General features: G+C 43.4%; 1 protein-coding gene across 1 annotated transcript in view; it reads right to left on the reverse strand.

Annotated features, from left to right (window-relative positions):
- Positions 1-615: 615 nt before the first annotated feature.
- rabep2 (rabaptin, RAB GTPase binding effector protein 2) overlaps positions 616-27,680 on the reverse strand; it is a 47,201-nt gene continuing 20,136 nt past the window's right edge. The window contains 8 exon segments of the mRNA XM_061973546.1: positions 616-1,888; positions 9,227-9,343; positions 15,547-15,701; positions 16,765-16,776; positions 17,459-17,537; positions 17,879-17,983; positions 18,591-18,689; positions 18,749-18,844. Of these exon segments, the coding sequence (XP_061829530.1) occupies positions 1,784-1,888; positions 9,227-9,343; positions 15,547-15,701; positions 16,765-16,776; positions 17,459-17,537; positions 17,879-17,983; positions 18,591-18,689; positions 18,749-18,844 (768 nt within the window). The 3' untranslated portion in view covers positions 616-1,783.

The following is a 27,680-nucleotide window of genomic DNA, read 5'->3' on the forward strand; positions in this document are numbered from 1 at the left end:
TGACTGTCCTCCTAAATATGTTTGTTTTTATCTTCATGTTCCATCTAGTGACTGACAGTCCTTCATAAGACATTTATGACTTTTCACCTTGGTCCCAAAACATCACAATAATTACACACAATCACCTTCATGGAGGAAAGTAATAGTCTCTTTAAAAGTGTGTGTGTTTACTAGAACAATAAAAGTGTGTGTCACTTTAAAAGTGTGTGTGTTTACTAGAACAATACAAGTGTGTGTGTCTCTTTAAAAGTGTGTGTAGATAGATAGATAGATAGTACTTTATTGAGTCCTTCAGGAGAGTTCCCTCAGGAAAAAGTGTGTCTCTTTAAAAGTGTGTGTGTTTACTAGAACATTGTAAGTGTGTGTGTCTTTTTAAAAGTGTGTGTGTTTACTAGAACATTATAAGTGTGTGTGTGTCTTTAAAAGTGTGTGTGTTACTAGAAAATAATAGTTTGTGTGTCTCTTTAAAAGTGTGTGTTTACTAGAACAATAAAAGTGTGTGTCTCTTTAAAAGTGTGTGTTTAGTAGAACAATAAAAGTGTGTGTCTCTTTAAAAGTGTGTGTTTACTACAAAAATAAAAGTGTGTCTCTCTTTAAAAGTGTGTGTTTACTAGGAAAATAGTGTCTGTGTATTCTTAAAAGTGTGTGTGTTTACTAGAAAAATAAAAGTGTGTGTGTCTTTTTAAGTCTCTGTGTTTACTAGAACAATACAAGTGTGCGTGTCTTTTTAAAAGTGTGTGTGTGTCTCTTTAAAAGTGTGTGTGTTTACTAGAACAATACAAGTGTGTGTCTCTCTTTAAAAGTGTGTTTACTATAAAATAATAGTGTGTGTCTTTAAAAGTGTGTGTTTACTACAAAAATAAAAGTGGTGTCTCTTTAATAGTGTGTGTTTACTAGGAAAATAGTGTCTGTGTATTTTTAAAAGTATGTGTGTTTACTAGGAAAATAAAAGTGTATATTTACTAGAACAATAAAAGTGTGTGTCTTTTTAAAAGTATGTGTGTTTACTAGAACAATAAAAGTGTGTGTGTCTCTTTAAAAGTCTGTGTGTTTACTAGAACAATAAAAGTGTGTGTCTCTTTTAAAGTGTGTGTGTTTACTAGAACAATAAAAGTGTGTGTGTCTCTTTAAAAGTCTGTGTGTTTACTAGAACAATAAAAGTGTGTCTCTTTTAAAGTGTGTGTGTTTACTAGAACAATAAAAGTGTGTGTGTGTCTTTAAAAGTGTGTGTGTGTTTACTAGAACAATAAAAGTGTGTGTGTCTCTTTAAAAGTGTGTGTTTACTAGAACAATAAAAGTGTGTGTCTCTTTAAAAGTCTGTGTGTTTACTAGAACAATAAAAGTGTGTGTCTCTTTAAAAGTGTGTGTGTTTACTGGAACCATAAAAGTGTGTGTGTCTCTTTAAAAGTGTGTTTGTTTACTAGAACAATAAAAGTGTGTGTCTGTGTAAAAATGTGTGTTTACTAGAAAGTAATAGTGTGTGTCTCTTTAAAAGTGTGTGTTTACTAGAACAATAAAAGTGTGTGTGTCTCTTTAAAAGTGTGTTTGTTTACCAGAACAATAAAAGTGTGTGTGTCTCATTAAAAGTGTGTGTGTTTACTAGAAAGTAATAGTGTGTGTGTCTCTTTAAAAGTGTTTAATAGAAAATAAAAGTGTGTGTCACTTTAAAAGTCTGTTTACTAGAAAATAGGACTGTGTGTGTCTCTTTAAAAGTCTGTTTAATACAAAATAAAAGTGTGTGTGTCTCTTTAAAAGTCTGTTGTTTACTTGTGACGACCAGCAGTCAGGAGACGTCTGCAGGCGGCGGATCAGCGACACGGATTCTCTTCTCCAGGATTTCTGTGACTTTCTCCAAAGATTCTGCTTGCCTGATTAACTCCAGTTTGACCTGCAAGAGAAAACACAAGAATGTTATTCAGAAAATATTTTCATCATTATTACTGTCCAGGGTGTACACCGCCTTCCGCCCGATTGTAGCTGAGATAGGCTCCAGCGCCCCCCGCGACCCCAAAAGGGAATAAGCGGTAGAAATGGATGGATGGATTACCATCTTTATTTGTTCGCCATCTCTTATTAGCGCGCTGACTTTAGCATGTTGGCACGCTAACTTTTTTTTTTTAGCAAATTTTACAAGTATACACCTCAGAGTCATATTTTGTAACTTGATGCCTGCATCATTATCATGCTAACTTAAGCATGTTAGTGTCAGAAAAATTGTATGTAAATTATCAAAAAACTTTCCGTTCTCTGAATTCCCAGTGAACAGACAAGAGGCTGTCTTTGTTGCACCAAGCCAAAGGCTTGGAAAATTCCGCTGTGTACGATGGGAGGAGACGGGAGGGGTTATCTATTTTGATCCAAGACCTGCCCAAACTCGATCCAGGACTAGTCCAAGCCCGAGGCATCTTTTTCTTTTGTGTTAATGTGACCGAAAATAATGGCTGTTTACATACCCCCCATTCCTTTAGAAACAGCTGTTGTTATGTAAACAGGGAAAGTCCAAATAAAAAGAGGTGGCGTACAATCTTTCGCCAGAGCGTGCTGGAGACTGTACAAGAGTACAGCCCAGACGTTTCTCCTCAAAATGAGCCAAATTTAATTCTGTCTCTGTTTAATTCCTTGCTTCTTGTCTCGTTTAATAGATGTCATCAGTTTGATGACATCAATTGTCAGAACCTGTCCTACATGTCAGAACTTGACTACTTCTTGGTCCTTCGAGCCGGATTCTAACACGTCTGATGATTACTGCAGGGTGAGTGAAACCAGAAAGACCATGGCACCCAACTCCTGATTGAGGAACTGCTTTTTTCACCTCGTCTAGGATCTGAAGACTGATGGAAAACCGAGGACAAGAGGAAGGAACGCAGAGTTCAGTGAGTACGTTTTGAATTACAAAGAAAGAGCGTGTGACTGAGGGTTACGACGCATAGACAAACCCTGTAAATCCTAGGATCTAACAGGTAAAAAGGCCAAAAAGACAGGTGACAGAGTCAGTGAAAAAGAGAAAAAGAGAATAAACAGGAAATTCCGGGAAATTCAACATTGAAAATAAGCCAAATTAAGGACAGCGGAGTCCACGTGAAAAACGAAAATTCTAAAACTGAAGAGGCCGTAAAATCCGTAAACAAATATACTGGAGGGCGGCGGAGTCCACACAGAAAAACTGAAAAATCTGTGAAAAACAATATCTGGAGGGCGGTGGAGTCCACACGAAAAATAGAAAAATCCGTGGATCAATATACTGAAAGGTGTGAATGTGAGAGTGTGTGAGAGTAATCGCCATTAGGCTATCACTCCATATTAAAGTTGTGAGAAGTAATAGTGGGTTATTGTGAAAGCTCTCGGCAAGACACCTCCACAGGGGAACACCTCCAGTAGAAGCGACGTGTACCACAATATTAAATTAAACCACTATCTTACAACAAAGACAAAAGTAATCCTTATAAGTTCGGCTCTGTAGGGGACGACAGATTACTCCAAATTGTTAAAATGGAAAAAGGTACCAAAAGAAATGGTCTATTACTATCCATTACAACCAAAATAGATGGAACAATAATAGAAGACAACAACAACGGCAGCGGTTACACCCTACTGCGTGTTGGCGTTGTGGCAAAGAGGGGCATTTCACACGAGACTGTCCTGAAAAACAAAAAGAAGAGAAAAAAAAAGACACAACAATCAAAGTAACTCAGCATGACTGTTAAAAGATGACACCAATTAGTCATGTTGTCAGCGTATGCCATTGGTGGTAGATCGCTGCAAACTTGTTTGTTTGTTTGTTTGTTAATGTGTATCTTTCCAGGTACAAATTGTGTAAAACCCCCAGGGGTTCAAATAAAATAAAAATAGGTTAAAATAAAAATAGGTTCAAATAAAAATAAAAATAGGTGAAAATCTCCAAGTGCTAAAGTGAGAGAAAAGTAAAAATAGATGAAGAAATGGGAAGAAATCAATAAGAATAATTAATGCAAAATGGAATAAACTAATGCGTACGACAGATAATGTGGTTGTATTGAAATAAGATATGAAGAAAATGATTGAATGTATACATATATATTTTTATATATATATATATATATATATATATATATACCGGTATATATATGGGCAACACAGTGGAAGAGGGGTGAGTGCGTCTGCCTCACAATACGAAGGTCCTGAGTAGTCGTGAGTTCAATCCCGGCCTCTGGATCTTTCTGTGTGGAGTTTGCATGTTCTCCCCGTGACTGCGTGGGTTCCCCCCGGGTACTCCGGCTTCCTCCCGCCTCCAAAGACATGCACCTGGGGATAGGTTGATTGGCAACACTAAATTGGCCTTAGTGTGTGAATGTGAGTGTGAATGTTGTCTGTCTATCTGTGTTGGCCGTGCGATGAGGTGGCGACTTGTCCAGGGTGCACCCCGCCTTATGCCCGATTGTAGCTGAGATAGGCTCCAGCGCCCCCCGTGACCCCGAAGGGAATAAAGGGTAGAAAATGGATGGATGGATGGATATTTATATATATAAATAGCGCTTTTACAAGGGACCCGACGATGAGATATATATATATATATATATATACCTGTATATTTATATAATCAAAATAATGGAACAAAGAAAAACCTAGATTAATAACTATAATAAGAGTTGATATGTATAGCATGATAAAGTGATAAGGTGGGTTACATGTTTATAAGCTGAGGGGAAGAAAAAAAAGAGAAACGCTTTTCAAGTGTTGCTGACCTTTGCTCTTGGAGTGGGCACACACGCCCCCACACACACAGCTTTGTGTGTGTGTGCGCGCGCCGCATTAAGAGAGGGAGTGGTGGCGTGAAGACATTTAAATTATGTGTTGGGTAAATAGCACTAGTTTCTCAGTCGGTGCATGAACAGGAGTATGACTATAACCATAACAACTGTTTGCTTTGAATATTGTTGAATAATAATTGCAAATAAGAGATATAAACAATTTGAAGAATGTAAATTCTGCGTGTGAAATTGTAGTTTTATTTGCGTATAGACAGTTTTAAGTGAGTTTGAAATGTTATTTAAAATTACATAAAGTAATACGTATAACATTTGAATAAGGACAACAATAACATTAGCGTTATTAAATCATCTACCTAGTGAAGGACACAAAGGAAGCAAAATAAAAGTCCAATTATGCAAAACAGAAGTAAAGCATCTAGGACATTCTCTAAACAAAGATGGACACACTATTGTGGGAAGCAGAAAAACAACAAGTACAAAAACCACAAAGAAGCAAATTATGTAATTTTTAGGATTAACTAATTATTGGAGAAGTTGGATACCAAATTATGCTGAAATAGTAGCTCCATTAAGTAAATTAATGTATGAAAAATATCTAAAAATGTCATCACCTGTAGAGTGAAATTCAGAAGCTGAAGCAGCATTCTGTGAAATAAAAATAGAATAGGATGTGCGGTTGTTACAGCAACGAAAGTTTTGAAAGCTATCAAATGACCATCAAATTACTCAATGCAAGCGGCACAACTAGTAGCACTAATAGAAGCATGTAAAGCAGGGGTCCCCAAACTACGGCCCGCGGGCCGGATCCGGCCCCCCAGCATCCAAAATCCGGCCCACGGGAAGTCCCAAGTTAAAAAAAAAGTTTTTTTTGTTTTTTTAATCTTTCCTTTCTAATCCATTTTCTACCGCTTGTTACTCTCGGTGTCTCCTAGCCGCTCAGGCAAATCATATTGTCTAAAAATGAATTTTCCCATCGATAACGTGACAATGTTAAATGTCAAAACGGATTAAAAAGACAATGTAAATATATATATATATATACATACATACATACATACATACATACATACATACATACATACATACATACATACATACATACATACATACATATATATATATATACACACACAGCCCGGCCCCCGGCCAAATTTTTGTAACCCGATGCGGCCCACGAGTCAAAAAGTTTGGGGACCCCTGATGTAAAGTAATGAAAGATCAAGAGGTCACAATATACAGATAGCCAATATGCATTCTCAACAGTGCCCACATTTGCACAACACTGGAAAAAAAATAGAGGAATGATAATGTCAACAGGAAAACCTGTAACACATGGATAACTAAAAAAAAGAATTATTAAAAGCAGTACAGCTACCAGCTAAAATAGCAATATGCAAATGTGCGGCACACACCAAAGGAACGGACGCAATAGCACTCGGAAATGTGTTTGCTGACAAAACAGCAAAACAAGCAGCAGAAGAGGAAATACACATTTCAAACTACAAACTAGTAACATGAATAATGATATACTAAAATATATGCAACAACAAAGTACTCCAAAAGAAAAAGATAAATGGATAAGAAACGGAGTCACGTTGAACAAAGACATCTATGTATGTCCAGACAATAAACTTAGCTTACCAAAAAATCCATGTAAGTGGGTAGCAGTTTTGAGCCATGGTTGTACTCATGTTTCAACAGGCGGGATAATATGATTACCCTTATACAGAAGTACTGTACTTCCTATAGTTCTTATAAAAAAAAAATAATTTGTAAGACATGCATGACCTGTGTGAGACACAATGCACAAGGGAATATGCGCCCACAACGGGGCCAATTCCCCAAACCACAACACCCATTCCAACATATATGCATGGATTTTATTGAACTAAATAAAGGAAGGAAAACATTATTGTCTGGTCATAGTAGATGCATTTTCAAAGTGGGTGGAAATATTTCCTAAAGGAAAAGCAGATGCGCTAACAGTAGCAAAAGCATTATGCAAAGATTTAGTAAAAATGTACATGAACATTACAAGTACAACAGGACTCACACATTGAAAAAATATTTGGAAGAGCTTATCAGCTACCAAATTTTGAAAAATCAATGTAAAGAAAACATCGGCATTCTCCAAGGTGGGAGAGATTGTAAACAACCCAGACAGCAGTAAAGATAGTGGAATGACCAACCTGGGTACACGTAGCACATTGTAAAAAGGTCATAAAATGGGAAAAAGTATTTGGGATTGTATTTGTGTTATCAAAGGGATATTTTAACTAGCACACTACAAATTCCACTGTCACAGTTGCAAGCATACCATTTGATGGTGTGTCAAAGTTTGAAAATAATTGGTTCCTGTTTTGGCAATTAATTTGTTCCTTATGGCGGATCAAGTGGGAAAGGCTACAAAAACTGATTGTGTTGTATGTATAAGCCCAAACAATTACTCAAGATGAGTCAAAAAATTGTTTAATTGAAATAATGAGCAAAACAACTCCTGACCCTGTAGCTAAAGAGACAAAACATAAACCAATATTTGATAAATATGTGACAAAAGCTAATTATACCTGTATTAACATGCTAGGCTCTGTACAACAGTTAGGAAACTTATCATCAGACAACTGCTTACACATAGTAAATGTATCAATATTTGTACAAGAATTGTTAACACACCTGAACAGTTTGATACCTGAACATTGGAAAAGAACTAGATGTGATGTAAACTGGCAAAATGTTGTAGATCCAACTTATATCGATGCAATGGGTGTCCAAAGAGGTGTATCTGACAACTATAAATTGGTAAATTGCAGCTGGATTTGAACCATCCGTCTACTGGTGGTGTACGATTAACAAGAATGTTGACAGAATAAACTACGTCCACTACAACGTACAGAGATTAGGAAATTGGACACAGGCCAGACTTGAAGCCGTCGCTGATCAACACGCCGCCACCTCCCTTATGGCTTTTCAAAACCGTATGGCGCTGGACATGTTGTTAGCGGAAAAAGGTGGTGTGTGCGCAATATTTGGTGAACAGTGTTGTACGTTCATACCAAACTACACTGATGAAGAAAGTAGCCTGACCAAAGCACTGGAAGGCCTGCACACGCTCAACGATAAAATGAAAGAGCACTCTGGCATAGATACATCTATGTAAGAGGTGTGGTTGGACGTGTTTGGTAAATACAAGATTTTGGTATCATCAATTCGAGTATCTATGGCTGTGTTTGCAGCAATACTGACGTTGTGTAGATGTTGTTGTATTCCCTGTCTGCGTTCTCTCCTTAACCGTCTGATTACCACAGCGATTAGCCCAGCAGATGATAAAGCTGTTCTGATGCACTTCTTGGTGGACGACAAGGAAGATGAATCTGCTGACGGGGATACCTACCTGGATGGTGTTCCTGATATGTTTCCAGACCCAAGTAACGATGAGAGAAAAATCGATGTTGAACTCTGAGTGTAAACATAACTTGGCCCAAGGGAAATTAACCATTAACTGAAAATCGCAAGAACAAGTTATTGGGGATGGGGAGATTCTGCGGAAGTTATGTGATAAACAGGAGGGAAACGTCAGAAAAATTGTATGTAAATTATCAAAAAACTTTCCGTTCTATGAGTTTCCAGTGAACAGACAAGAAGCTGTCTTTGTTGCACCAAGCCAAAGGCTTGGAAAATTCCGCTGTGTACGATAGGAGGAGACGGGAGGGGTTATTTATTTTGATCCAAGACCTGCCAAAGCTCGATCCAGGACCAGTCCAAGTCCGAGACATCTTTTTCTTTTGTGTTAATGTGACCGAAAACAATGGCTGTTTACATACCCCCCATTCCTTTAGAAACAGCTGTTGTTATGTAAACAGGGAAAGTCCAAATAAAAAGAGGTGGCGTACAATCTTTCGCCAGAGTGTGCTGGAGACTGTCCGAGAGTACAGCCCAGGCGTTTCTCCTCAAATTGAGCCAAATTTAATTCTGTCTCTGTTTAATTCCTTGCTTCTTGTCTCGTTTAATAGATGTCATCAGTGTTTCAACCTGACAGTTAGCACGCTAATGTTAGCATGATTGCACGCTAACTTTTTGTTTTAGCAAATGTTACAGGTATACACCTCAGAGTCATAATTTGTTACTTGATGCACGCCAACATTATCATGCTAACTTAAGCATGTTAGCATGGTATACACCTCAGGGTTACTTGACCCACGCTAACGTTAACATGCTAGCTTTTTGGCAAATTTTTCCAGTGTACACTTAAGTAATATTTGAGTAATTGACACATAACATTAGCATGCTATCATTTTTTCCAGCTCATTCCACAGATGAGCGCCCATTAGTCCTATTTTTGACTAATCGATGCTACCCGGCTAGCATACTAACTGTTAGTGTTTTAGTTCGCCATTGTCTTTTCATCATTCCCAGGATATTTCTCCCCAAACTGCACATGAGTGAATTGTGTTGACTCGCACGTTCCAAGACATTCTCACCTGCAGGGATTGCGAGAGCTGCACAAAGTCTCTCTGGACCGTTTGGCTGGTGTCCACCTGAGAGCGCAGGCTGATCACTTGGCTGCGCAGCTCCAGACACTGCTGCTGTAGGACCACCTGGCAACATCATCAGTGCTCCTCTTAGACAATGGTTTATTATTGGACTTGTATGATAGAATAGTTTATTACTGGACTTGTATGATAAAATGATTGACATTTTCACTGTAATTCTCATCATCAGGGATGTTTCCACGTATACATATATAATATATAAATATATAATATATATATATATATATATATATATATATATATATATATATATACATACATACATACATATGTATATACATATATATATAGGTTTCCCTGCTTTTCAGGGGATTTAAAAAAAATCCCCTGACGAGCAGGGAAACCTGCGAACAGGCTTGTAGGGATGATAAAGCCTCTGTTTTTTCCTGACCTAACGTCCATCCATCCATCTTCTGCCGCTTATCCGAGGTCGGGTCGCGGGGGCAGCAGCCTAAGCAGGGAAGCCCAGACTTTCCTCTTCCCAGCCACTTCGTCTAGCTCCTCTTGGGGGATCCCGAGGCGTTCCCAGGCCAGCCAAGAGGCATAGTCTTTCCAACGTGTCCTGGGTCTTTCTCATGGCCTCCTACCGGTTGGACGTTCCCGAAACACCTCCCTAAGGAGGCGTTCGGGTGGCATCCTGACCAGATGCCCGAACCACCTCATCTGGCTCCTCTCGATGTGGAGGAGCAGCGGCTTTACTTTGAGCTCCTCCCGGATGGCAGAGCTTCTCACCCTATGTCTAAGGGAGAGACCCGACACCCGGCGGAGGAAACTCATTGCGGTCGCTTGTACCCGTGATCTTGTCCTTTAAGTCATAACCCAAAGCTCATGTCCATAGGTGAATTGAGAGCTTTGCCTTCCGGCTCAGCTCCTTCTTAACCACAACGGATCGATACAGCATCCGCATTACTAAAGACGCCACGCCGATCCACCTGTCGATCTCAGAATCCACTCTTCCCTCACTCGTGAACAAGACTCCGAGGTATTTGAACTCCTCCACTTGGGGCAGGGTCTCCTCCCCAACCCTTTTCCGGGTGGGGTGCTGATTCTCATCCCATTCGCTTCACACTGGGCTGCGAACCGATCCAGTGAGAGCTGAAGATCCTGGGCAGATGAAGCCACATCATCTGCAAAAAGCAGAGACCTAATCCTGCAGCCACCAAACCGGATCCCCTCAATGCCCTGACTGCACCTAGAAATTTTGTCCATAAAAGTTATCAAATCAAATCAAATCAACTTTATTTATAAATGAACAGAATCGGTGACAAAGGGCAGCCTTGACGGAGTCCAACCCTCACTGGAAACGGGTCCGACTTACTGCCGGCAATGCGGACCAAGCTTTGACACTGATCGTACAGGAAGCGGACTGCCACAATCAGACAGTCCGATACCCCATACTCTCGAGCACTCCTCACAGGACTTTCCAGAGGGACACGGTCGAATGCCTTCTCCAAGTCCACAAAGCACATGTAGACTGGTTGGGCAAACTCCTATGCACCCTCAAGGATCCTGCCGAGAGCATAGAGCTGGTCCACAGTTCCACGACCAGGACGAAAACCACACTGTTCCTCCTGAATCCAAGGTTCGACTATCCAGTGTAGCCTCCTCTCCAGTACACCTGAATAGACCTTACCGGGAAGGCTGAGGAGTGTGATCCCACGATAGTTGGAACACATCCTCCGGTTCCCCTTCTTAAAGAGAGGAACCACCACCCCGGTCTGCCAATCCAGAGGTACCGCCCCCGATGTCCACGCGATGTTGCAGAGTCTTGTCAACCAAGACAGCCCCACAGCATCCAGAGCCTTAAGAAACTGCGGGCGGTTCTCATTCACCCCCGGGGCCTTGCCACCGAGCAACCTCAGCCCCCGAAATAGGAGAGCCCACCACAGATTCTCCAGGCACTGCTTTCTCATAGGAAGATACAGTATGTTGGTGGGATTGAGGAGGTTTTTGAAGTATTCCCTCCACCGATCCACAACATCCGCAGTCGAGGTCAGCAGAACACCATCCTCACCATGCACGGTGTTGATAGTGCACTGCTTCCCTTTCCTGAGGCGGCGGTTGGTAGTCCAGAATCGCTTCGAAGCCGTCCGGAAGTCGTTTTCCATGGCTTCCCCGAACTCCTCCCATGTCCGAGTCTTTGCCTCAGCGACCGCTGAAGCCGCACACCGCTTGGCCTGTAGGTACCTGTCCGCTGCCTCCGGAGTCCTATGAGCCAAAAGAACCCGATAGGAGTCTTTCTTCAGCTTGACGGCATCCCTCACCGACACCAGCGGGTTCTAGGATTACCACCATGACAGGCACCAACTACCTTGCGGCCACAGCTCCAATCAGCCGCCTCGACAATAGAGGTGCGGAACATGGTCCACTCGGACTCAATGTCCAGCACCTCCCTCGTGACATGTTCAAAGTACTTCTGGAGGTGGGAATTTAAACTCTCTGACAGTAGACTCTGCTAAACGTTACCAGCAGACCCTCACAATGCGTTTGGGCCTGCCAGGTCTGTCCGGCATCCTCCACCACCATTGCAGCCAACTCACCAGCAGGTGGTGATCGGTAGAAAGCTCCGCCCCTCTCTTCACCCGAGTGTCCAAAACAAGAGGCCACAAATCCGATGACACAACTACATAGTCGATCATGGAACTGCGGCCTAGGGTGTCCTGGTGCCAAGTGCACATATGGGCACCCTTATGTTTGAACATGGTTTTTGTTATGGATAATCTGTGACGAGCACAAAAGTCCAATAACAAAATACCACTCCGGTTCAGATCCGGAAGGCCATTCTTCCCAATCACGCCTCTCCAGATTTCACTGCCGTTGCCAACATGAGCATTGAAGTCCCCCACTAGAACAAGGGAATCACCCGGGGGAGCACTTTCCAGTAAAGGGTGGGTACTCTGAACTGTTGTTTGGTGCGTAAGCACAAACAACAGTCAGGACCCGTTCCCCCACCCGAAGGCGGAGGGAAGCTACCCTCTCCTCCACTGGGTTGAACTCCAATGTGCAGGCTTTGAGCCGGGGGGGCAACAAGAATTACTACTCCAGCCTGTCGCCTCTCACTGCGTGCAACGCCAGTGTGAAAGGGAGTCACACTGGAGTTAATCAGCCGGAACTTCTCCACCTCGCGCACTATCTCAGGCTCCTTCCCTCCCAGCGAGGTTACATTCCACGACCCAAGAGCTAGCTTATGTAGCCAAGGATCGGACCGCCAAGTGCCCTGCCTTCGGCTTCCGCCCAGCTCACATCGCACCCGACCTCTATGGCCCCTCCCATGAGTGGTGAGCCCATTGGAGGGGAGACACACGTTGCCTCTTCGGGCTGTGCCCAGCCGGGCCCCATGGGGACAGGCCCGGCCACCAGGCGCTCGCCATCGTGCCCCAACTCCGGGCCTGGCTTCAGAGGGGGGCCCCGGTGACCCACATCCGGGCAAGGAAAATCTGAGTCTCTGTTCTTGTATTTCCATAGAGGTTTTCGACCTAACGTATACATATAAATATATATATATACATATACACATATACATACATATATATATATATATATATATATATACATATACACATATACATACATACATATACATATATATATATACATATACATATATATACATACATATACATATATATATATACATATACATATATATATATATGTATATATATATATATATATATATATATATATACATATTAGGTGTGTAACGATACGTGTATTTGTATTGAACCGCTTCGGTACGGGGGTTCCGTTTCGGTTCGGAGCTGTACCGAACGAATTTCCACACGAACATATGAAGTAGCCGCTAAGCCGCCTCAGCTAAAGTCTTAACAAGCTGCTCTGCTTTCTGCCTCTGTCTCCTACACAGCACCCAGCATTGTCCCACCCACACAACCATCTGATTGGTTACAACCTTAGCGTTAACAGCCAAACAGCAGTGCGTATTCAGAGCGGTAACAGCCAATCAGCAGTGCGTATTCAGAGGGATTGGAGTCAGTGCTTCTGCGGTGGGGTTAGCAGATAGGTGTTTAGCAGGTGAGCATCAGGCAGTGGACTCTCCCCAAATTAAAATAAACACTTCCCAGTCAACTACTAGTAACATCACTATGAGCCCGTTGACGTTCTAGAAACTTAAACTGCAGCTCAGCTCGCTCGCAGTCCTGGCTTGAGGTGAAGGCTAATTAGGTTTTAGCGTAACGTTAGCTCATTTTGCGGTGTGTGTGTGTGTTGCTCATTGTGCGGTGTGTGTGTGTGTGTGTGTGTATCATTAGTAATGCAGCAGCCTAGTTTTGAATGGCAGGGTCCCTGCTATCACATGTTGATAAAAATATAACATTTACATAATAAAAATGAACTACAGGCTTCCCAAATGCTGTAATAAATTAAGCATGATGAGTTGACTTGAAACTGTTTAATGTTGCACTTTTTATATGTAGAACAAAAGTTTTGTCATTTTATTTAATCTGAGCACCGTAAATTAAAGTAACGTGATTAACGTAACGTAAAATGTTTAAGAGTAAAATTATTATAGTGTTCCTAATGTTAAAAGGAAAAAGCCATTGTTTACAAATTTGGTAAATAAATAACCAAAAAATTTATATTTTGTTGTTTTCTTACTGTACCAAAAATGAACCGAACCGTGACCTCTAAACCAAGGTACGTACCGAACCGAACTTTTTGTGTACCGCTACACCCCAATACATATATATATATATATATATATATACACACACACACACACAAATATATAAATATATATATATACATACATACATACATATATATATACATACATCCACCCTCCAATGGGCTCACCACCCATAGCAGGGGCCATAGAGGTCGGGTGCAATGTGAGCTGGGCGGCAGCCGAAGGCAGGGCACTTGGAGGTCCGATCCTTGGCCACATAAGCTAGCTCTTGGGACGTGGAAGTCACCTCGGTGGGGGGGAAGGAGGCTGAGCAAGTGCGCGAGGTGGAGAAGTTCCGGCTAGAAATAGTCGGACTCACTTCGACGCACAGCAAGGGCTCTGGAACCAATTCTCTCGAGCATAAACACAAACATATTAAACAGTGGGCTTTCTAACAATTAGGAAGGTTTGTGTCATGTTTGTCCTCCTCCAGAAACATAATTAAAACAACAGATACAGGTATATCCCCCCCATCTTTTTCTATTTTTGAAAAAGCTCCAGGGAGCCACTAGGGTGGTGCTACGGGTTGCTGACCCCCGACCTAACCCAATACAGTCCGAGTGGACCATGTTCCGCACCTGTGGCCGCAAAGTAGTTGGTGCCTGTCATGGTGGTAATCCGAGAAGGGATGCCGTCAAGCTGAAGAAAGACTCCTATCGGGTTCTTTTGGCTCATAGGACTGCGGAGGCAGCGGACAGGTACCGACAGGCCAAGCGGTATGCGGCTTCAGCGGTCGCAGAGGCAAAAACTCAGACATGGGAGGAGTTCGGGGAAGCCATGGAAAACGACTTCCGGACGGCTTTGAAGCGATTCTGGAACACCATCCGCCGCCTCAGGAAGGGGAAGCAGTGCACTGTCAACACCGTGTATGGTGAGGATGGTGTTCTGCTGACCTCGACTGCGATTGTTGTGGATCGGTGGAGGGAATACTTCAAAGACCTCCTCAATCCCACCAACACGTCTTCCTATGAGGAAGCAGTGCCTGGGGAATCTGTGGTGGGCTCTCCTATGTCTCCCGGCTGGTCTGGGAACGCCTCGGGATCCCCCAAGAGGAGCTGGACGAAGTGGCTGGGGAGGGGGAAGTCTGGCCTTCCCTGCTTAGGCAGCTGCCCCCGCGACCCGACCTCGGATAAGCGGAAGCAGATGGATGGATGGATGGATGGATGCCAGGTGAGTGAGAAGTAAACATATTTGTTCGGCTCATTGTACAGATAAAGTAATCATATTACTTCTATTTACTAGTAAATATATTTATATGGTTCATTGTGCAGATGAAGTAATCAAATGACTTTCTACTAAACCTCTTTCTAAGTATCATTATGCGGATGAAGTAATCAGATTACATTTACTTACTAGTAAACTTATTTCTAAGACTCATTGTGCAGATGAAGTAATCAGATTACTTTTTAGTAACCTATTTCTATGGCTCATTCTGCAGATGAAGTAATCAGATTACTTTCTAGTAAACCTCTTTCTTAGGCTCATTGTGCAGATGAAGTGATCAGATTATTTTCTAGTAAACCTATTTCTATGGCTCATTGTGCAGATGAAGTAATCAGATTACTTTCTCGTTACTCAGCACTTTGCTGTTGGCCTGCAGGTGAGAGAGCGCCAAGCGCAGGGCGTCCAGTTCGGTGCGACAGGCCATCAGCTCAGCCTGGATGTTCTCCTTCTGGTCTTGGATCCTCTCTGCCTCTGTCTTCAGAGTGGACAGCTGTGCTGTTGATGCAAGAACAGGAAGTAGTGAGCATGCTGGAGGAGGAGGAGTCACGGTTCTAACACACACTTTGTTTACCTACAAGCGGGTGAACAATGCTAACAACACAGCGGCTAATCTTGGTGCTATCAAGTTGACCAACCTTTTGATGCACTTCATCTTCAACCCCTCCCTCGTCAATAGCACATTTCCACATTGGTGAGCCTGTGACGTGATGTGAGACCTACCAGGACTGGTGCTAACGCTGCTATGGTTAGCCATGCTTAGTGGAGATGAACTCATCATTATCCCTGCGTGACATTGGTGTGAACCATGCTAACAACATGAAATGCTAACAACATGACATGCTAACAACACGGTGCAGCTGCGACTGTCAAGTTGACCAACTTCTGGTTTCAGCACATGGAAGCCTAGTTCTAACTTGAAGGAACTACCCAGAATGTGATGAAGTATTTGCATGTTGTGGACGTGTTGTAGTGGCCGGGTGACAACCATAACAATGTGGGCTAGCAGTGAGTACTGTAATGTACAGTAGAACACACTCACTGTATTTGAGCTCCATGTGTGATGACTGTACTGTTTTCATTCACTACAACTAATACTAGTACTAGTATTAGTACTACATCATCAGCACCTTCTTTCAGCTGTCTGCTCTGTGTGCCATAAGACATTCTCTGTGTATGTTGTACACGTAAACATTAATTTAAACATCTTCCAACACACTTTTGTCCGCTGTCATAGCGTTCATTTGTGTTGTGTTATCATCACACTCCAACATCTCTAACATGTAAATGCTGCCTAACTCTGGATAAATACATGTCAATTAACATAAATACATGTACGTTTGGATACTACATTACCCAGAAGGCATACCGCTGCAGACAGGAAGAGGAAGTAGGTGTGAGGAGCACGATTGTGTGGTTAGATCAGTAAAGAGTTGCTGTCATGTTACATGTTGTTGTTGTTTGCTCTACACAAGAGACTCAACAACGCTAAATGTCCAAAATACTTTGCAGGGATTGGTTGAATTTGGCTAAGAATAATGAAGACAAAGTAAACACTCACCTTGTAGAACTTCTGCAGGTAGCGTTGGTGCGTGTGAAGACAAATGACAAAGTGTTATTAAATTACACAATGTGTTATTAAAAAGACACAAAGTGTTATTAAAAAGACACAAAGTATTATTAAAAGTCACAAAGTGTTATTAAAAGACAAAAAGTGTTATCAAAAAGACACAAAGTGTTATTACAAAAACACAAAGTGTTATTAAAACGACACAAAGTGTTATTAAAACGACACAAAGTGTTATTAAAACGACACAATGGGGTGTTATTAAAAAGACAAAAAGTGTTATCAAAAAGACACAAAGTGTTATTAAAAAGACACAAAGTGTTATTAAAACGACACAGTGTTATTAAAAGACACAAAGTGATATTAAAGACACAGTGTTATTAAAAAGACACAAAGTGTTATTAAAAAGACACAGTGTTATTAAAAAGATACAAAGTTTTATTAAAAAGACAGAGTGTTATTAAAAGACACAAAGTGCTATTAAAAAGACAAAGTGTTATTAAAACGACACAAAGTGTTAATAAAAATACACAGTGTTGTTAAAAATACACAGTGTTATTAAAAAGACACAAAGTGTTATAAAAAGACAAAAAGTATTATTAAAAGACAAAGTGTTATTAAAAGACACAAAGTGTTATTAAAAGTGTGATTAAAAAGTGTTATTAGAGATGAAAAGGACATGACAAACCGTTCTCCTCTGCCCGCATGTCAAGGTGTTCCCTCAGGTTGACGATCTGGATGCGGAGACGTTCCTCACAGTGTGTTGCCTGCACGTTAGTGTAGTAAGAAGTCAAAGTTAAGCAGCAGGTTGGTGTAGTAAGACGTCAAAGTTAAGCAGCACGTTGGTGTAGTAAGAAGTCAAAGTTAAGCAGCAAGTTGGTGTAGTAAGACGTCAAAGTTAAGCAGCACGTTGGTGTAATAAGAAGTCAAAGTTAAGCAGCACGTTGGTGTAGTAAGAAGTCAAAGTTAAGCAGCACATTAGTGTAGTAAGAAGTCAAAGTTAAGCAGCACGTTGGTGTAGTAAGAAGTCAAAGTTAAGCAGCACGTTGGTGTAGTAAGAAGTCAAAGCCATAATGGTTGACTTTGTAGTACACTAGTAAGGATGCACCTGTAAGGATGACGGGAGGAACACACTGGAGTCTTCTTCAACCTCCTCTCCCTTCAGTCTGGACAGATCACTGCACACCTTTCTCTGGGACACACACAGCTCCGACTGGAGACACACAGACACACACACACACACACACACACACACACACACACACACACACACACACACTTACTTTTTTTTCCCCCCCCAAAAAAATTCACATTTCCAGAAATTCCATCTTTTACAGAACATTTTAACTTTTTCAGCAAATTGTACCATGCTAACTCTTGGCGTGCTAACCTTTACAGCAGATTGTACCATGCTAAACTCTTGGCATGCTAACTCTTCGCATACTAACCTTTTCAACAGATTGTACCATGCTAACTCTTGGCATGCTAACCTTTACAGCAAATTGTACCATGCTAACTCTTGGCATGCTAACCTTTTCAGCAAATGGTACCATGCTAAAACTCTTGGCATGCTACCTTTTTCAACAAATTGTACCACGCTAACTTTTCCAGCAAATTTTACAGGCATACACCTCAGAGTCACATATTTTGTTACTTGACGTTAGCACGCTAGCTTTTTAGGTAATTTTGCCGGTATACACCTGAGATGTATTTTAGTAACTGCATGACGATGCTAGCTTTTTTTTTTAGCTAATTTCACAGATCCGCACCTACTCGTCGTATTTCTTCTGGCCAGTGAACTTGATGACATCGTCACTCACCAGTCGACTCTGTACTGCGCTCTGTGATTGGCTGAGAGATTTCTGTAAATCCTGAAGAAGGGCCTCTGATGATTGGACCTGAGACTGCAGCAGCGATACCTGAACACACACACCTGTATAAGCACACACACACCTATGCTGTAGTGTAGAAGTTGTACCTGTTTGTGTGTGTGCGTGGTCTGTGTTTCTAGTTCTTTTTCCAGCCCCTCCTTGTCAGCCTCCAGACGACTCACCTGTCCTCTCAATTCCGACACCTGTCAGCCAGCACACAACACACCTTTCACGTCATGAATGTGAAAAATTATCTGTTCAACATTTTTTTTTTCCCATCAGGAGTGTCCAAACTTTCTACACAAACTAATCAGTTTTGATACATTTTCAAAGCTGAGATTAGCCGTACGCTGTTGTAGGTGGGTGAGCAAATCAAGCGCTTCTTTTCCCTACTGGTATCTTCAAATGTCAACCAGCTTGTTGTAAACAATATGGTGTCTATCTGCTATTTGCACAAAATGTTCTGTGAGGAGAGAGGGAAAAAAACATCACGCTTCAACACATCAAACCCTATCAGCCAGCTGAAAGGAGAGACGCCTGCTGCTGAAGAAGTTCGGCCGCACTTTGGACACCCATGATTGATATCAAGTCCAGTGTGAGTATTGATCAGGGATCAATGCTGCCTGTGCCGATACCGATCATCCACACGTCAGATGGAGCGATACTAATATAGGTGACACGTATTAACTGTAAATGTTTCTGACAGTTTAACAATATCATCAGGATATTTAAACTACCTCTTATTACATACAAGTGATGAGAACTAAGTCAATAGTACACAAACTAAGTCAACAACTATTTCATCATCAAGACGTTCTTCTTCTCTAATGTGACATACAACTGATGAGAACTAAGTCAATAGTACATAAACTAAGTCAACAACTATTTCATCATCAGGACTTTCTTCTTCTCTAAAGTGACATACTGTTGAGAACTAAGTCAATAGTACACAATAATCAACAACTATTTCATCATCAGGACTTTCTTATTCTCTTAAGTGACTGTCAACTAAAGAGAACCAAGTCAATAATACACAATTAACTAAGTCAACAACTATTTCATCATCAGGACTTTCTTCTTCTCTAAAGTGACATACAAGTGATGAGAACTAAGTCAATAGTACACAAAACAAGTCAACAACTATATCATCATCAGGACTTTCTTCTTCTTTAAAGTGATGAGAACTAAGTCTATAGTACACAACGGCCAGCAACTATTTCATCATCAGGACTTTCTTCTTTTTTAAAGTGAAAAATAAGTGATGAGAACTAAGTCAATAGTACACAAACTAAGTCAACAACTATTTCATCATCAGGACTTTCTTCTTCTCTAAAGAGACATACAACTGATGAGAACTAAGTCAATAGGACACAAACTAAGTCAACAATTACTTCATCATCAGGACTTTCTTATTCTCTTAAGTGACTGTCAACTAAAGAGAACCAAGTCAATAATACACAATCAACTAAGTCAACAACTATTTCATCATCAGGACTTTCTTCTTCTCTAAAGTGACATACAAGTGATGAGAACTAAGTCAATAGTACACAAACCAAGTCAACAACTATATCATCATCAGGACTTTCTTCTTCTTTAAAGTTATGAGAACTAAGTCAATAGTACACAACGGCCAACAACTATTTCATCATCAGGACTTTCTTCTTTTTTAAAGTGAAAAATAAGTGATGAGAACTAAGTCAATAGTACACAAACTAAGTCAACAACTATTTCATCATCAGGACTTTCTTCTTCTCTAAAGAGACATACAACTGATGAGAACTAAGTCAATAGGACACAAACTAAGTCAACAATTACTTCATCATCAGGACTTTTTTATTCTCTTAAGTGACTGTCAACTAAAGAGAACCAAGTCAATAATACACAATCAACTAAGTCAACAACTATTTCATCATCAGGACTTTCTTCTTCTCTAAAGAGACATACAACTGATGAGAACAGAGTCAATAGGACACAAACTAAGTCAACAATTACTTCATCATCAGGACTTTCTTATTCTCTTAAGTGACTGTCAACTAAAGAGAACCAAGTCAATAATACACAATCAACTAAGTCAACAACTATTTCATCATCAGGACTTTCTTCTTTTTTAAAGTGAAATAAAAGTGATGAGAACTAAGTCAATAGTACACAAACTAAGTCAACAATTACTTCATCATCAGGACTTTCTTCTTCTCTAAAGAGACATACAACTGATGAGAACTAAGTCAATAGGACACAAACTAAGTCAACAACTATTTCATCATCAGGACTTTCTTATTCTCTAAAGTGATGAGAACTAAGTCAATAGTACACAATAGTCAACTATTTCATCACCAGGACTTTCTTCTTCTCTAAAGTGACATACAAGTGATCAGAACTAAGTCAATAGTACACGAACTAAGTGAACAACTATTTAATCAGGACTTTCTTCTTCTCTAAAGTGACTGTGGAGGAGGGCGTGGCCTGCGGACCTGCAGCGAAGCGGGGTGTGCCAGGACCGGCTTTGGGATCAGCGACAGGTGCGTAGATGGCCCACCTTAGCCTGGTTACCTAATCACCTGTCGCTCTATTAAAAGGAAGCAGCCGGGAGGAGAGAGTTGTTGGAGCTGGAGCGAGAGCGAGCCTGAAACGGACACAAAGACTTTGTGTACTGTACTGTGAACCTGAACCAAGCTCTTGTGGCGATGTTTGGTGGTCCGAGGAACCCACTGGAGGGCAACATCCACAATTTGGCGCCCAACATGGACAGACCACCTGAGGCGGAAGAGGCCGACCCCCTGACGGCTCTTGCAAGCGTGCTCGCGGCGGTGACAGCAGCCAGCCACCAACAGCTGGAAGTGGTCCGCCAACAAATGGCCCAGCAGGGCCAAATCCTGCAGGCGCTGGTGGACCGGGTAGGAACGGCACGGCCAACATCAGCGGCCGTCGCCGTGCAGCGCATGGGGGAGGAGGAAGACCCCCATGCCTTCTTGAACATTTTCGTGGCCAAGGCAGAGGCATGCGCGTGGCCGGAAGACAAGTGGGGAGTGAGGCTCTTGCCACTACTGACGGGGGAGGCGCAAAGAGCGGTGCTCAGCCTGCCGCCGGCCTCCCAAATGCGCTTCCCGGACCTGAGGAGGGCGGTGCTGGACCGGACCGGGTGCACCGCTGAGGACCATCGACGCCGGTTCCGGTCAATGCGCCTGGGGACAGAGGACCGCCCGTTCGTGCTAGGTCAACGGCTCCAGGAGGTGGCGACACGCTGGCTGCAGCCGAGGGAGGGAGACGGCCGGCTGATGGACCAGATTGTGTTGGAGCAGTTTGTGGAGGCGATCCCGGCACGGACGGAAAACTGGGTCCAGTATCACCGGCCTCGGAACCTGGCAGCAGCGGTGACCCTCGCCGAGGACCACCTGGCCGTACACCGTAAGGCGCAACCGGCACCCACACCGCGCAGACCGAGCGCGCAACGGGAGGAGGAGGTATCGCAGGTCCCAAAGCACGACCCATGTCACTCTCCCTCTGCTCTTTCTCCGCAGGTCCCGGCTGCTGCTTGTATAACATCTCCCACGCAGACAGCCCCTCAAACGCCTGGGCAGGCGTGCTGGAGGCGTGGGCGGCCCGGTCACGCACGTCAGGGATCTCCGCAGGCGGGTGATCCGAGTGGCCAGCCCTTCAGTGCCCTCCCCCGGCCCGGGTGAGACGTACTGTATACCGGTAAGGTTAGAAGGGGGTATGTACCGAGCGATGTTGGATTCTGGCTGCGAGCAGTCCATGATCCACCAGAACCTGGTTCGACCCGGGGCTTTGAGGCAGGCAACACGGCTGAAAATTAGATGTGTTCATGGGGATGTGCACGAGTACCCTGTGGTGCCAGTGGAAATTTGGTATGATGGACAAAAGCATAGTGTCAAGGTGGCTGGCTGTAAGTACGCACCTTACGCACCCCGTAATTTTGGGCACAAATTGGCCGCGGTTTAACTGTTTAGTAACACAATGCGTAGGGGTGCGTTCATGGACCGTAGGAAAGGGGAATATCCGTGCAGTTCTCAGTAGCGAGGCGGGTTTATCCGACACTACGGAGGATTTTACCCTCGAGCAGTCCCGAGATGACACCCTGCACGCGGCCTGGGACCAGGTGGCTTCCATCGACGACCGGGAACAGCGCGGGTATTTCCTCATTTTTCAATCATTAGGGATAGATTATACCGAGTGAGCCGTGACACTCAGTCAGGAGAGGAAATCACCCAGTTATTGATGCTGAAACGCCGCCAGGAAATGGTTTTCCAGGCGGCGCACTTCAATCCCATGGCTGGCCACCTGGGGTATGATAAGACACTCAATAGGGTAATGGTCCGATTCTATTGGCCAGGCATCCGGGCAGACGTGCGCCGCTGGTGTGCAGCCTGCCCGGACTGCCAGCTGGTCAATCCGGCGGCCACCTCCAAGGCGCCCTTGCGCCCATTGCCCCTCATGGAAGTCCCCTTCGAAAGAATTGGCATGGACCTCATTGGACCATTCCACCCGAGCACACGGGAATACCGTTTTGTGCTAGTCCTGGTGGATTACACAACCCAGTATCCCAAAGCAGTGCCCATCTCTGCAAAGAGTGTAGCGCAAGCGCTGTTTCAGGTCATCTCCCGATTTGGAATCCCGAAAGATATTCTGACTGACCAGGGCACCTCCTTTATGTCACGCACGATAAAGGAACTATACGGATTATTAGGTATTAAAACGATCCGCACCAGCGTATACCACCCACACACTGACGGGCTAGTGGAGCGGCTAAATAAGACGCTGAAAACCAAGATCCATAAGTTCACGCACAAGGACAAATCAAATTGGGATAAATGGTTGGAGACCCTACTGTTTGCAATGCGGGAGGTACCCCAGGCCTCCAGAGGTTTTGCGCCTTTTGAATTATTATACGGCAGGAGGCCGCACGGGGTTTTGGACATAATTAAAGAAAGCTGGGAGAAGGGTCCAAGCCCCAGCAAAAATTAAATTCAATACGTCATGGACCTGCGAGCAAAACTCCACACGGTGGGGCACTTGTCACGCGAGAATTTTCTCCGGGCCCAGGAACGTCAACAGCGCTTGTATAACAGGGGGACTCAGCTAAGAAAATGTTCACCGGGAGAAAAAGTGCTTGTGTTACTTCCAACGTCCAGTTTGAAATTACTCGCCAGGTGGCAAGGACCCTTTGAGGTCACACGCCAAGTGGGTGATGTGGATTATGAGGTCCGACGCTCGGACCGGGGGGGAGACACTCAAATTTACCATTTAAACCTCCTGAAAGCATGGAAGAAGGCGAAGCCTGTTTCCATGGTGACGGTGGTCGAGGAGGAGGAGGAGGAGGAGTTCGGGCCAGAGATCCCACGCTCTGTCCTGCCCTCCCCCCTCCTCTGTGATAATCAGCTCACGTTAGCGCAGAAAGCGGCAATTTTGGGCCAGAGATCCCACGCTCTGTCCTGCCCTCCCCCCTCCTCTGTGATAATCAGCTCACGTTAGCGCAGAAAGCGGCAATTGCAGCCTGCCCAACCCCCAAGACGAAAAAAGAGGTGAGGCAGTTTTTGGGTCTGGCGGGCAACTACCAGAGGTTTGCGGACCTGACCAGCTCACTAACTGACCTCACCCGAAAGGGTGCTCCAGATCTGGTCCAGTGCCAGCAGGCGTTTTAGAGGGTTAAAAAGGCCTTCTGCGAGGAGCCGGTCCTGCACGTGCCTGATTTTTCTCTCCCGTTTTGTCTGCAGGCTGACGCGTTGGGCAGAAGACTGGGAGCTGTTTTGTCCCAACAGGTGGAGGGCGTCGACCGACCCATCCTTTACATCAGCAGAAAGCTGTCAGAAAGAGAGGCCAGGTATAGCACAGTGGAGAGAGAGTGCCTCGCCATCCAGTGGGCGGTCGGGGCCCTCCGGTACTACCTCCTGGGGCGTTCATTCAGCCTCTGCTCGGACCACAAACCCCTCCAGTGGCTCCACCGCATGAAAGATGCCAACACGCGGATCACCCGTTGGTATCTAGCTTTGCAACCCTACAACTTTAGAGTGATCCACAGACCGGGTGCGCAGATGGCCGTGGCCGACTTCCTCTCCCGCTCCCTCACGGGGGTGGGGGTGGGGGAGTAGCTGCGGCCGGATGGCGTCCCGGCCTGCATCTGGCGGTGGAGGTATGTGGAGGGGGGCGTGGCCTGCGGACCTGCAGCAAAGCGGGTTGTGCCACGACCGGCTTCGAGATCAACGACAGGTGCGTAGATGGCCCACCTGGGCCTGGTTATCTAATCACCTGTCGCTCTGTTAAAAGGAAGCAGCCGGGAGGAGACAGTTGTTGGAGCTGGAGCAAGAGCGAGCCTGAGCCTGAGACGGACACAAAGACTTTATTGAAAAATAAAAACTGTATTGTGAACCTGAACCGGGCTCTTGTGGCGATGTTTGGTGGTCCGAGGAACTCACTGGAGGGCAACCTCCACAGTGACATACAACTGATGAGAACTAAGTCAATAATACACAATAGTCAACAACTATTTCATCATCAGGACTTTCTTCTTCTCTAAAGGGATGAGAACTAAATCAACAGTACACAAACTAAGTCAACAACTATTTTATCATCAAAACGTTCTTCTTCTTTAAAGTGACATACAACTGATGAGAACTAAGTCAATAGTACACAATCAACTAAGTGAACAAATAGTACACAATCAACTAAGTGAACAACTATTTCATCATATGGACTTTTTTCTTCTCTAAAGTAACATAGAACTGATGAGAACTAAGTCAATAGTACACAAACCAAGTCAACAACTATTTCATCATCAGGACTTTCTTTTTCTCTAAAGTGATGAGACCTAAGTCAATAGAACACAATAGTCAACAACTACTTAATCATCAGGACGTTCTTCTTCTCTAAAGTGACATACAAGTGATGAGAACTAAGTCAATAGTACACAAAGTAAGTCAACAACTATTTCTTCATCAGGACTTTCTTCTTCTGTAAAGTGACATACAATTGATGAGAACCAAGTCAATAGTACACAAACTAAGTATCGCCCTTCTCTTATGTGTGGTGTAGTGACTGTTAAATCATCCTCTCTCTAGACTCTTATTTTGTACTTTTCCTGTCAATACATGACTGTTATATCATCCTCACTTTTTACCCTTATTTTGTTAATTTCCTGTCAATACATGCTTCTACCGTATTTTCCGCACTATTAGCCGCACCTAAAAACCACAAATTTTCTCAAAAGCTGACAGTGCGCCTTTTAACCCGGTGCGCTTTCCCCGTAGAAGAAGCGCGCGGTGCATGCTGGGATATGTGACGTTTCATTTCCATTTGTGTGTTTATGTAAAGACCCCAAAATGGCTCCTATTAAGTGTGTTGTCTGTCTAATTATAAATAATGCAGACGAGGCGTGTTAACTGAGTTCTCAACGTTTACTCACAGCGTGCTCATAACCACATTCTAACTCCCAGCATACAACGCTTCTCAGGGCTACCGCGCATGCTCGTCACTATCGTTGCATGCTGGGTAGTGTAGTTGTTATATTTGCTAGCTCATAACATCACATTAAGAGACACGCTTACGCGCTTAATTCAATACTCGCCGTCATTCCGGGTGGATTGACAAAAGACCTCCAGCCGCTAGATATTGGTGTCAACAGGGCATTCGAAACTAGACTGCTAACTGCGTGGGAACAGTGGATGACGAAGAAGCGCGCGGTGCATGCTGGGATATGTGACGTTTCATTTCCATTTGTGTGTTTATGTAAAGACCCCAAAATGGCTCCTATTAAGTGTGTTGTCTGTCTAATTATAAATAATGCAGACGAGGCGTGTTAACTGAGTTCTCAACGTTTACTCACAGCGTGCTCATAACCACATTCTAACTGCCAGCATACAACAACGCTTCTCAGGGCTACCGCGCATGCTCGTCACTATCGTTGCATGCTGGGTAGTGTAGTTGTTATATTTGCTAGCTCATAACATCACATTAAGAGACACGCTTACGTGCTTAATTCAATACTCGCCGTCATTCCGGGTGGATTGACAAAAGACCTCCAGCCGCTAGATATTGGTGTCAACAGGGCATTCGAAGCTAGACTGCTAACTGCGTGGGAACAGTGGATGACAGAAGGCGAACACACCTTCACTAAGACAGGGAGACAGTGCCAGACGACGCCAACATCACCTTCACTAAGACAGGGAGACAGCGCACGACATACGCCAACATCTGCCAGTGGATCGTAAATGCCTGGGCAGATATTTCGGTCACAACTGTGGTCCGAGCTTTCCGGAAGGCAGGATTCACAGAACTGCTGGACAACAGCGACACTGACTCCGATGACTTCGACGAGACGGAACCGGCCATTTTGGATCCCACATTTGCCCAACTTTTCAATTCGGACACCGAAGACGAAGAATTCGAAGGATTTACGAATGAAGAATAACTTCAGAAAGTGAGCGCTATGTTTATTTTGTGTGTTGTGACATTAACGTTCGAGCAACATTATGTTGCTATTGCTCTGCACTATTTTGAATTTTACTATGTTTGTGATTGCACATTTGCGTACATTTTGGGACAGAGTTGTTAGAACGCTGGTTTTTAATATATTATTAAAGTTTGACTGACCTATCTGACTGTTTTTTTGACATTCCCTTTAGCGCAGCTTATAGTCCGGGGCGGCTTATAGGTGGACAATGTTTTGAAATATGCCATTCATTGAAGGTGCGGCTAATAACCCGGGGCGGCTTATAGTGCGGAAAATACGCACCTCTTCAACTTTACTAAGCACCTCTGTGTTGGTGTTGTTTCAAGCTAGCTGGCTGTCAGTGTGACATTCAGCCTCCAGTGGTAACGATACTTCAGGTACTAAAATATGCAGTTTATTTGCTGTAATGGAGTGATTATTACTAATTTAGGGTATTGTCTCCACACACAATTAGTAGTAAAACAACTTTGTGATTGCCATTATTTATCAGCAATAGTCATCACATTGGTCGATACTGATCATGTTTGATTGATATCACATACATACAGTGTCAGCCAGAGGAGATAGGTGTTTGT

Source organism: Nerophis lumbriciformis, linkage group LG22 (genome assembly GCF_033978685.3).
Source record: "Nerophis lumbriciformis linkage group LG22, RoL_Nlum_v2.1, whole genome shotgun sequence".
Lineage (NCBI taxonomy): Eukaryota > Metazoa > Chordata > Actinopteri > Syngnathiformes > Syngnathidae > Nerophis > Nerophis lumbriciformis.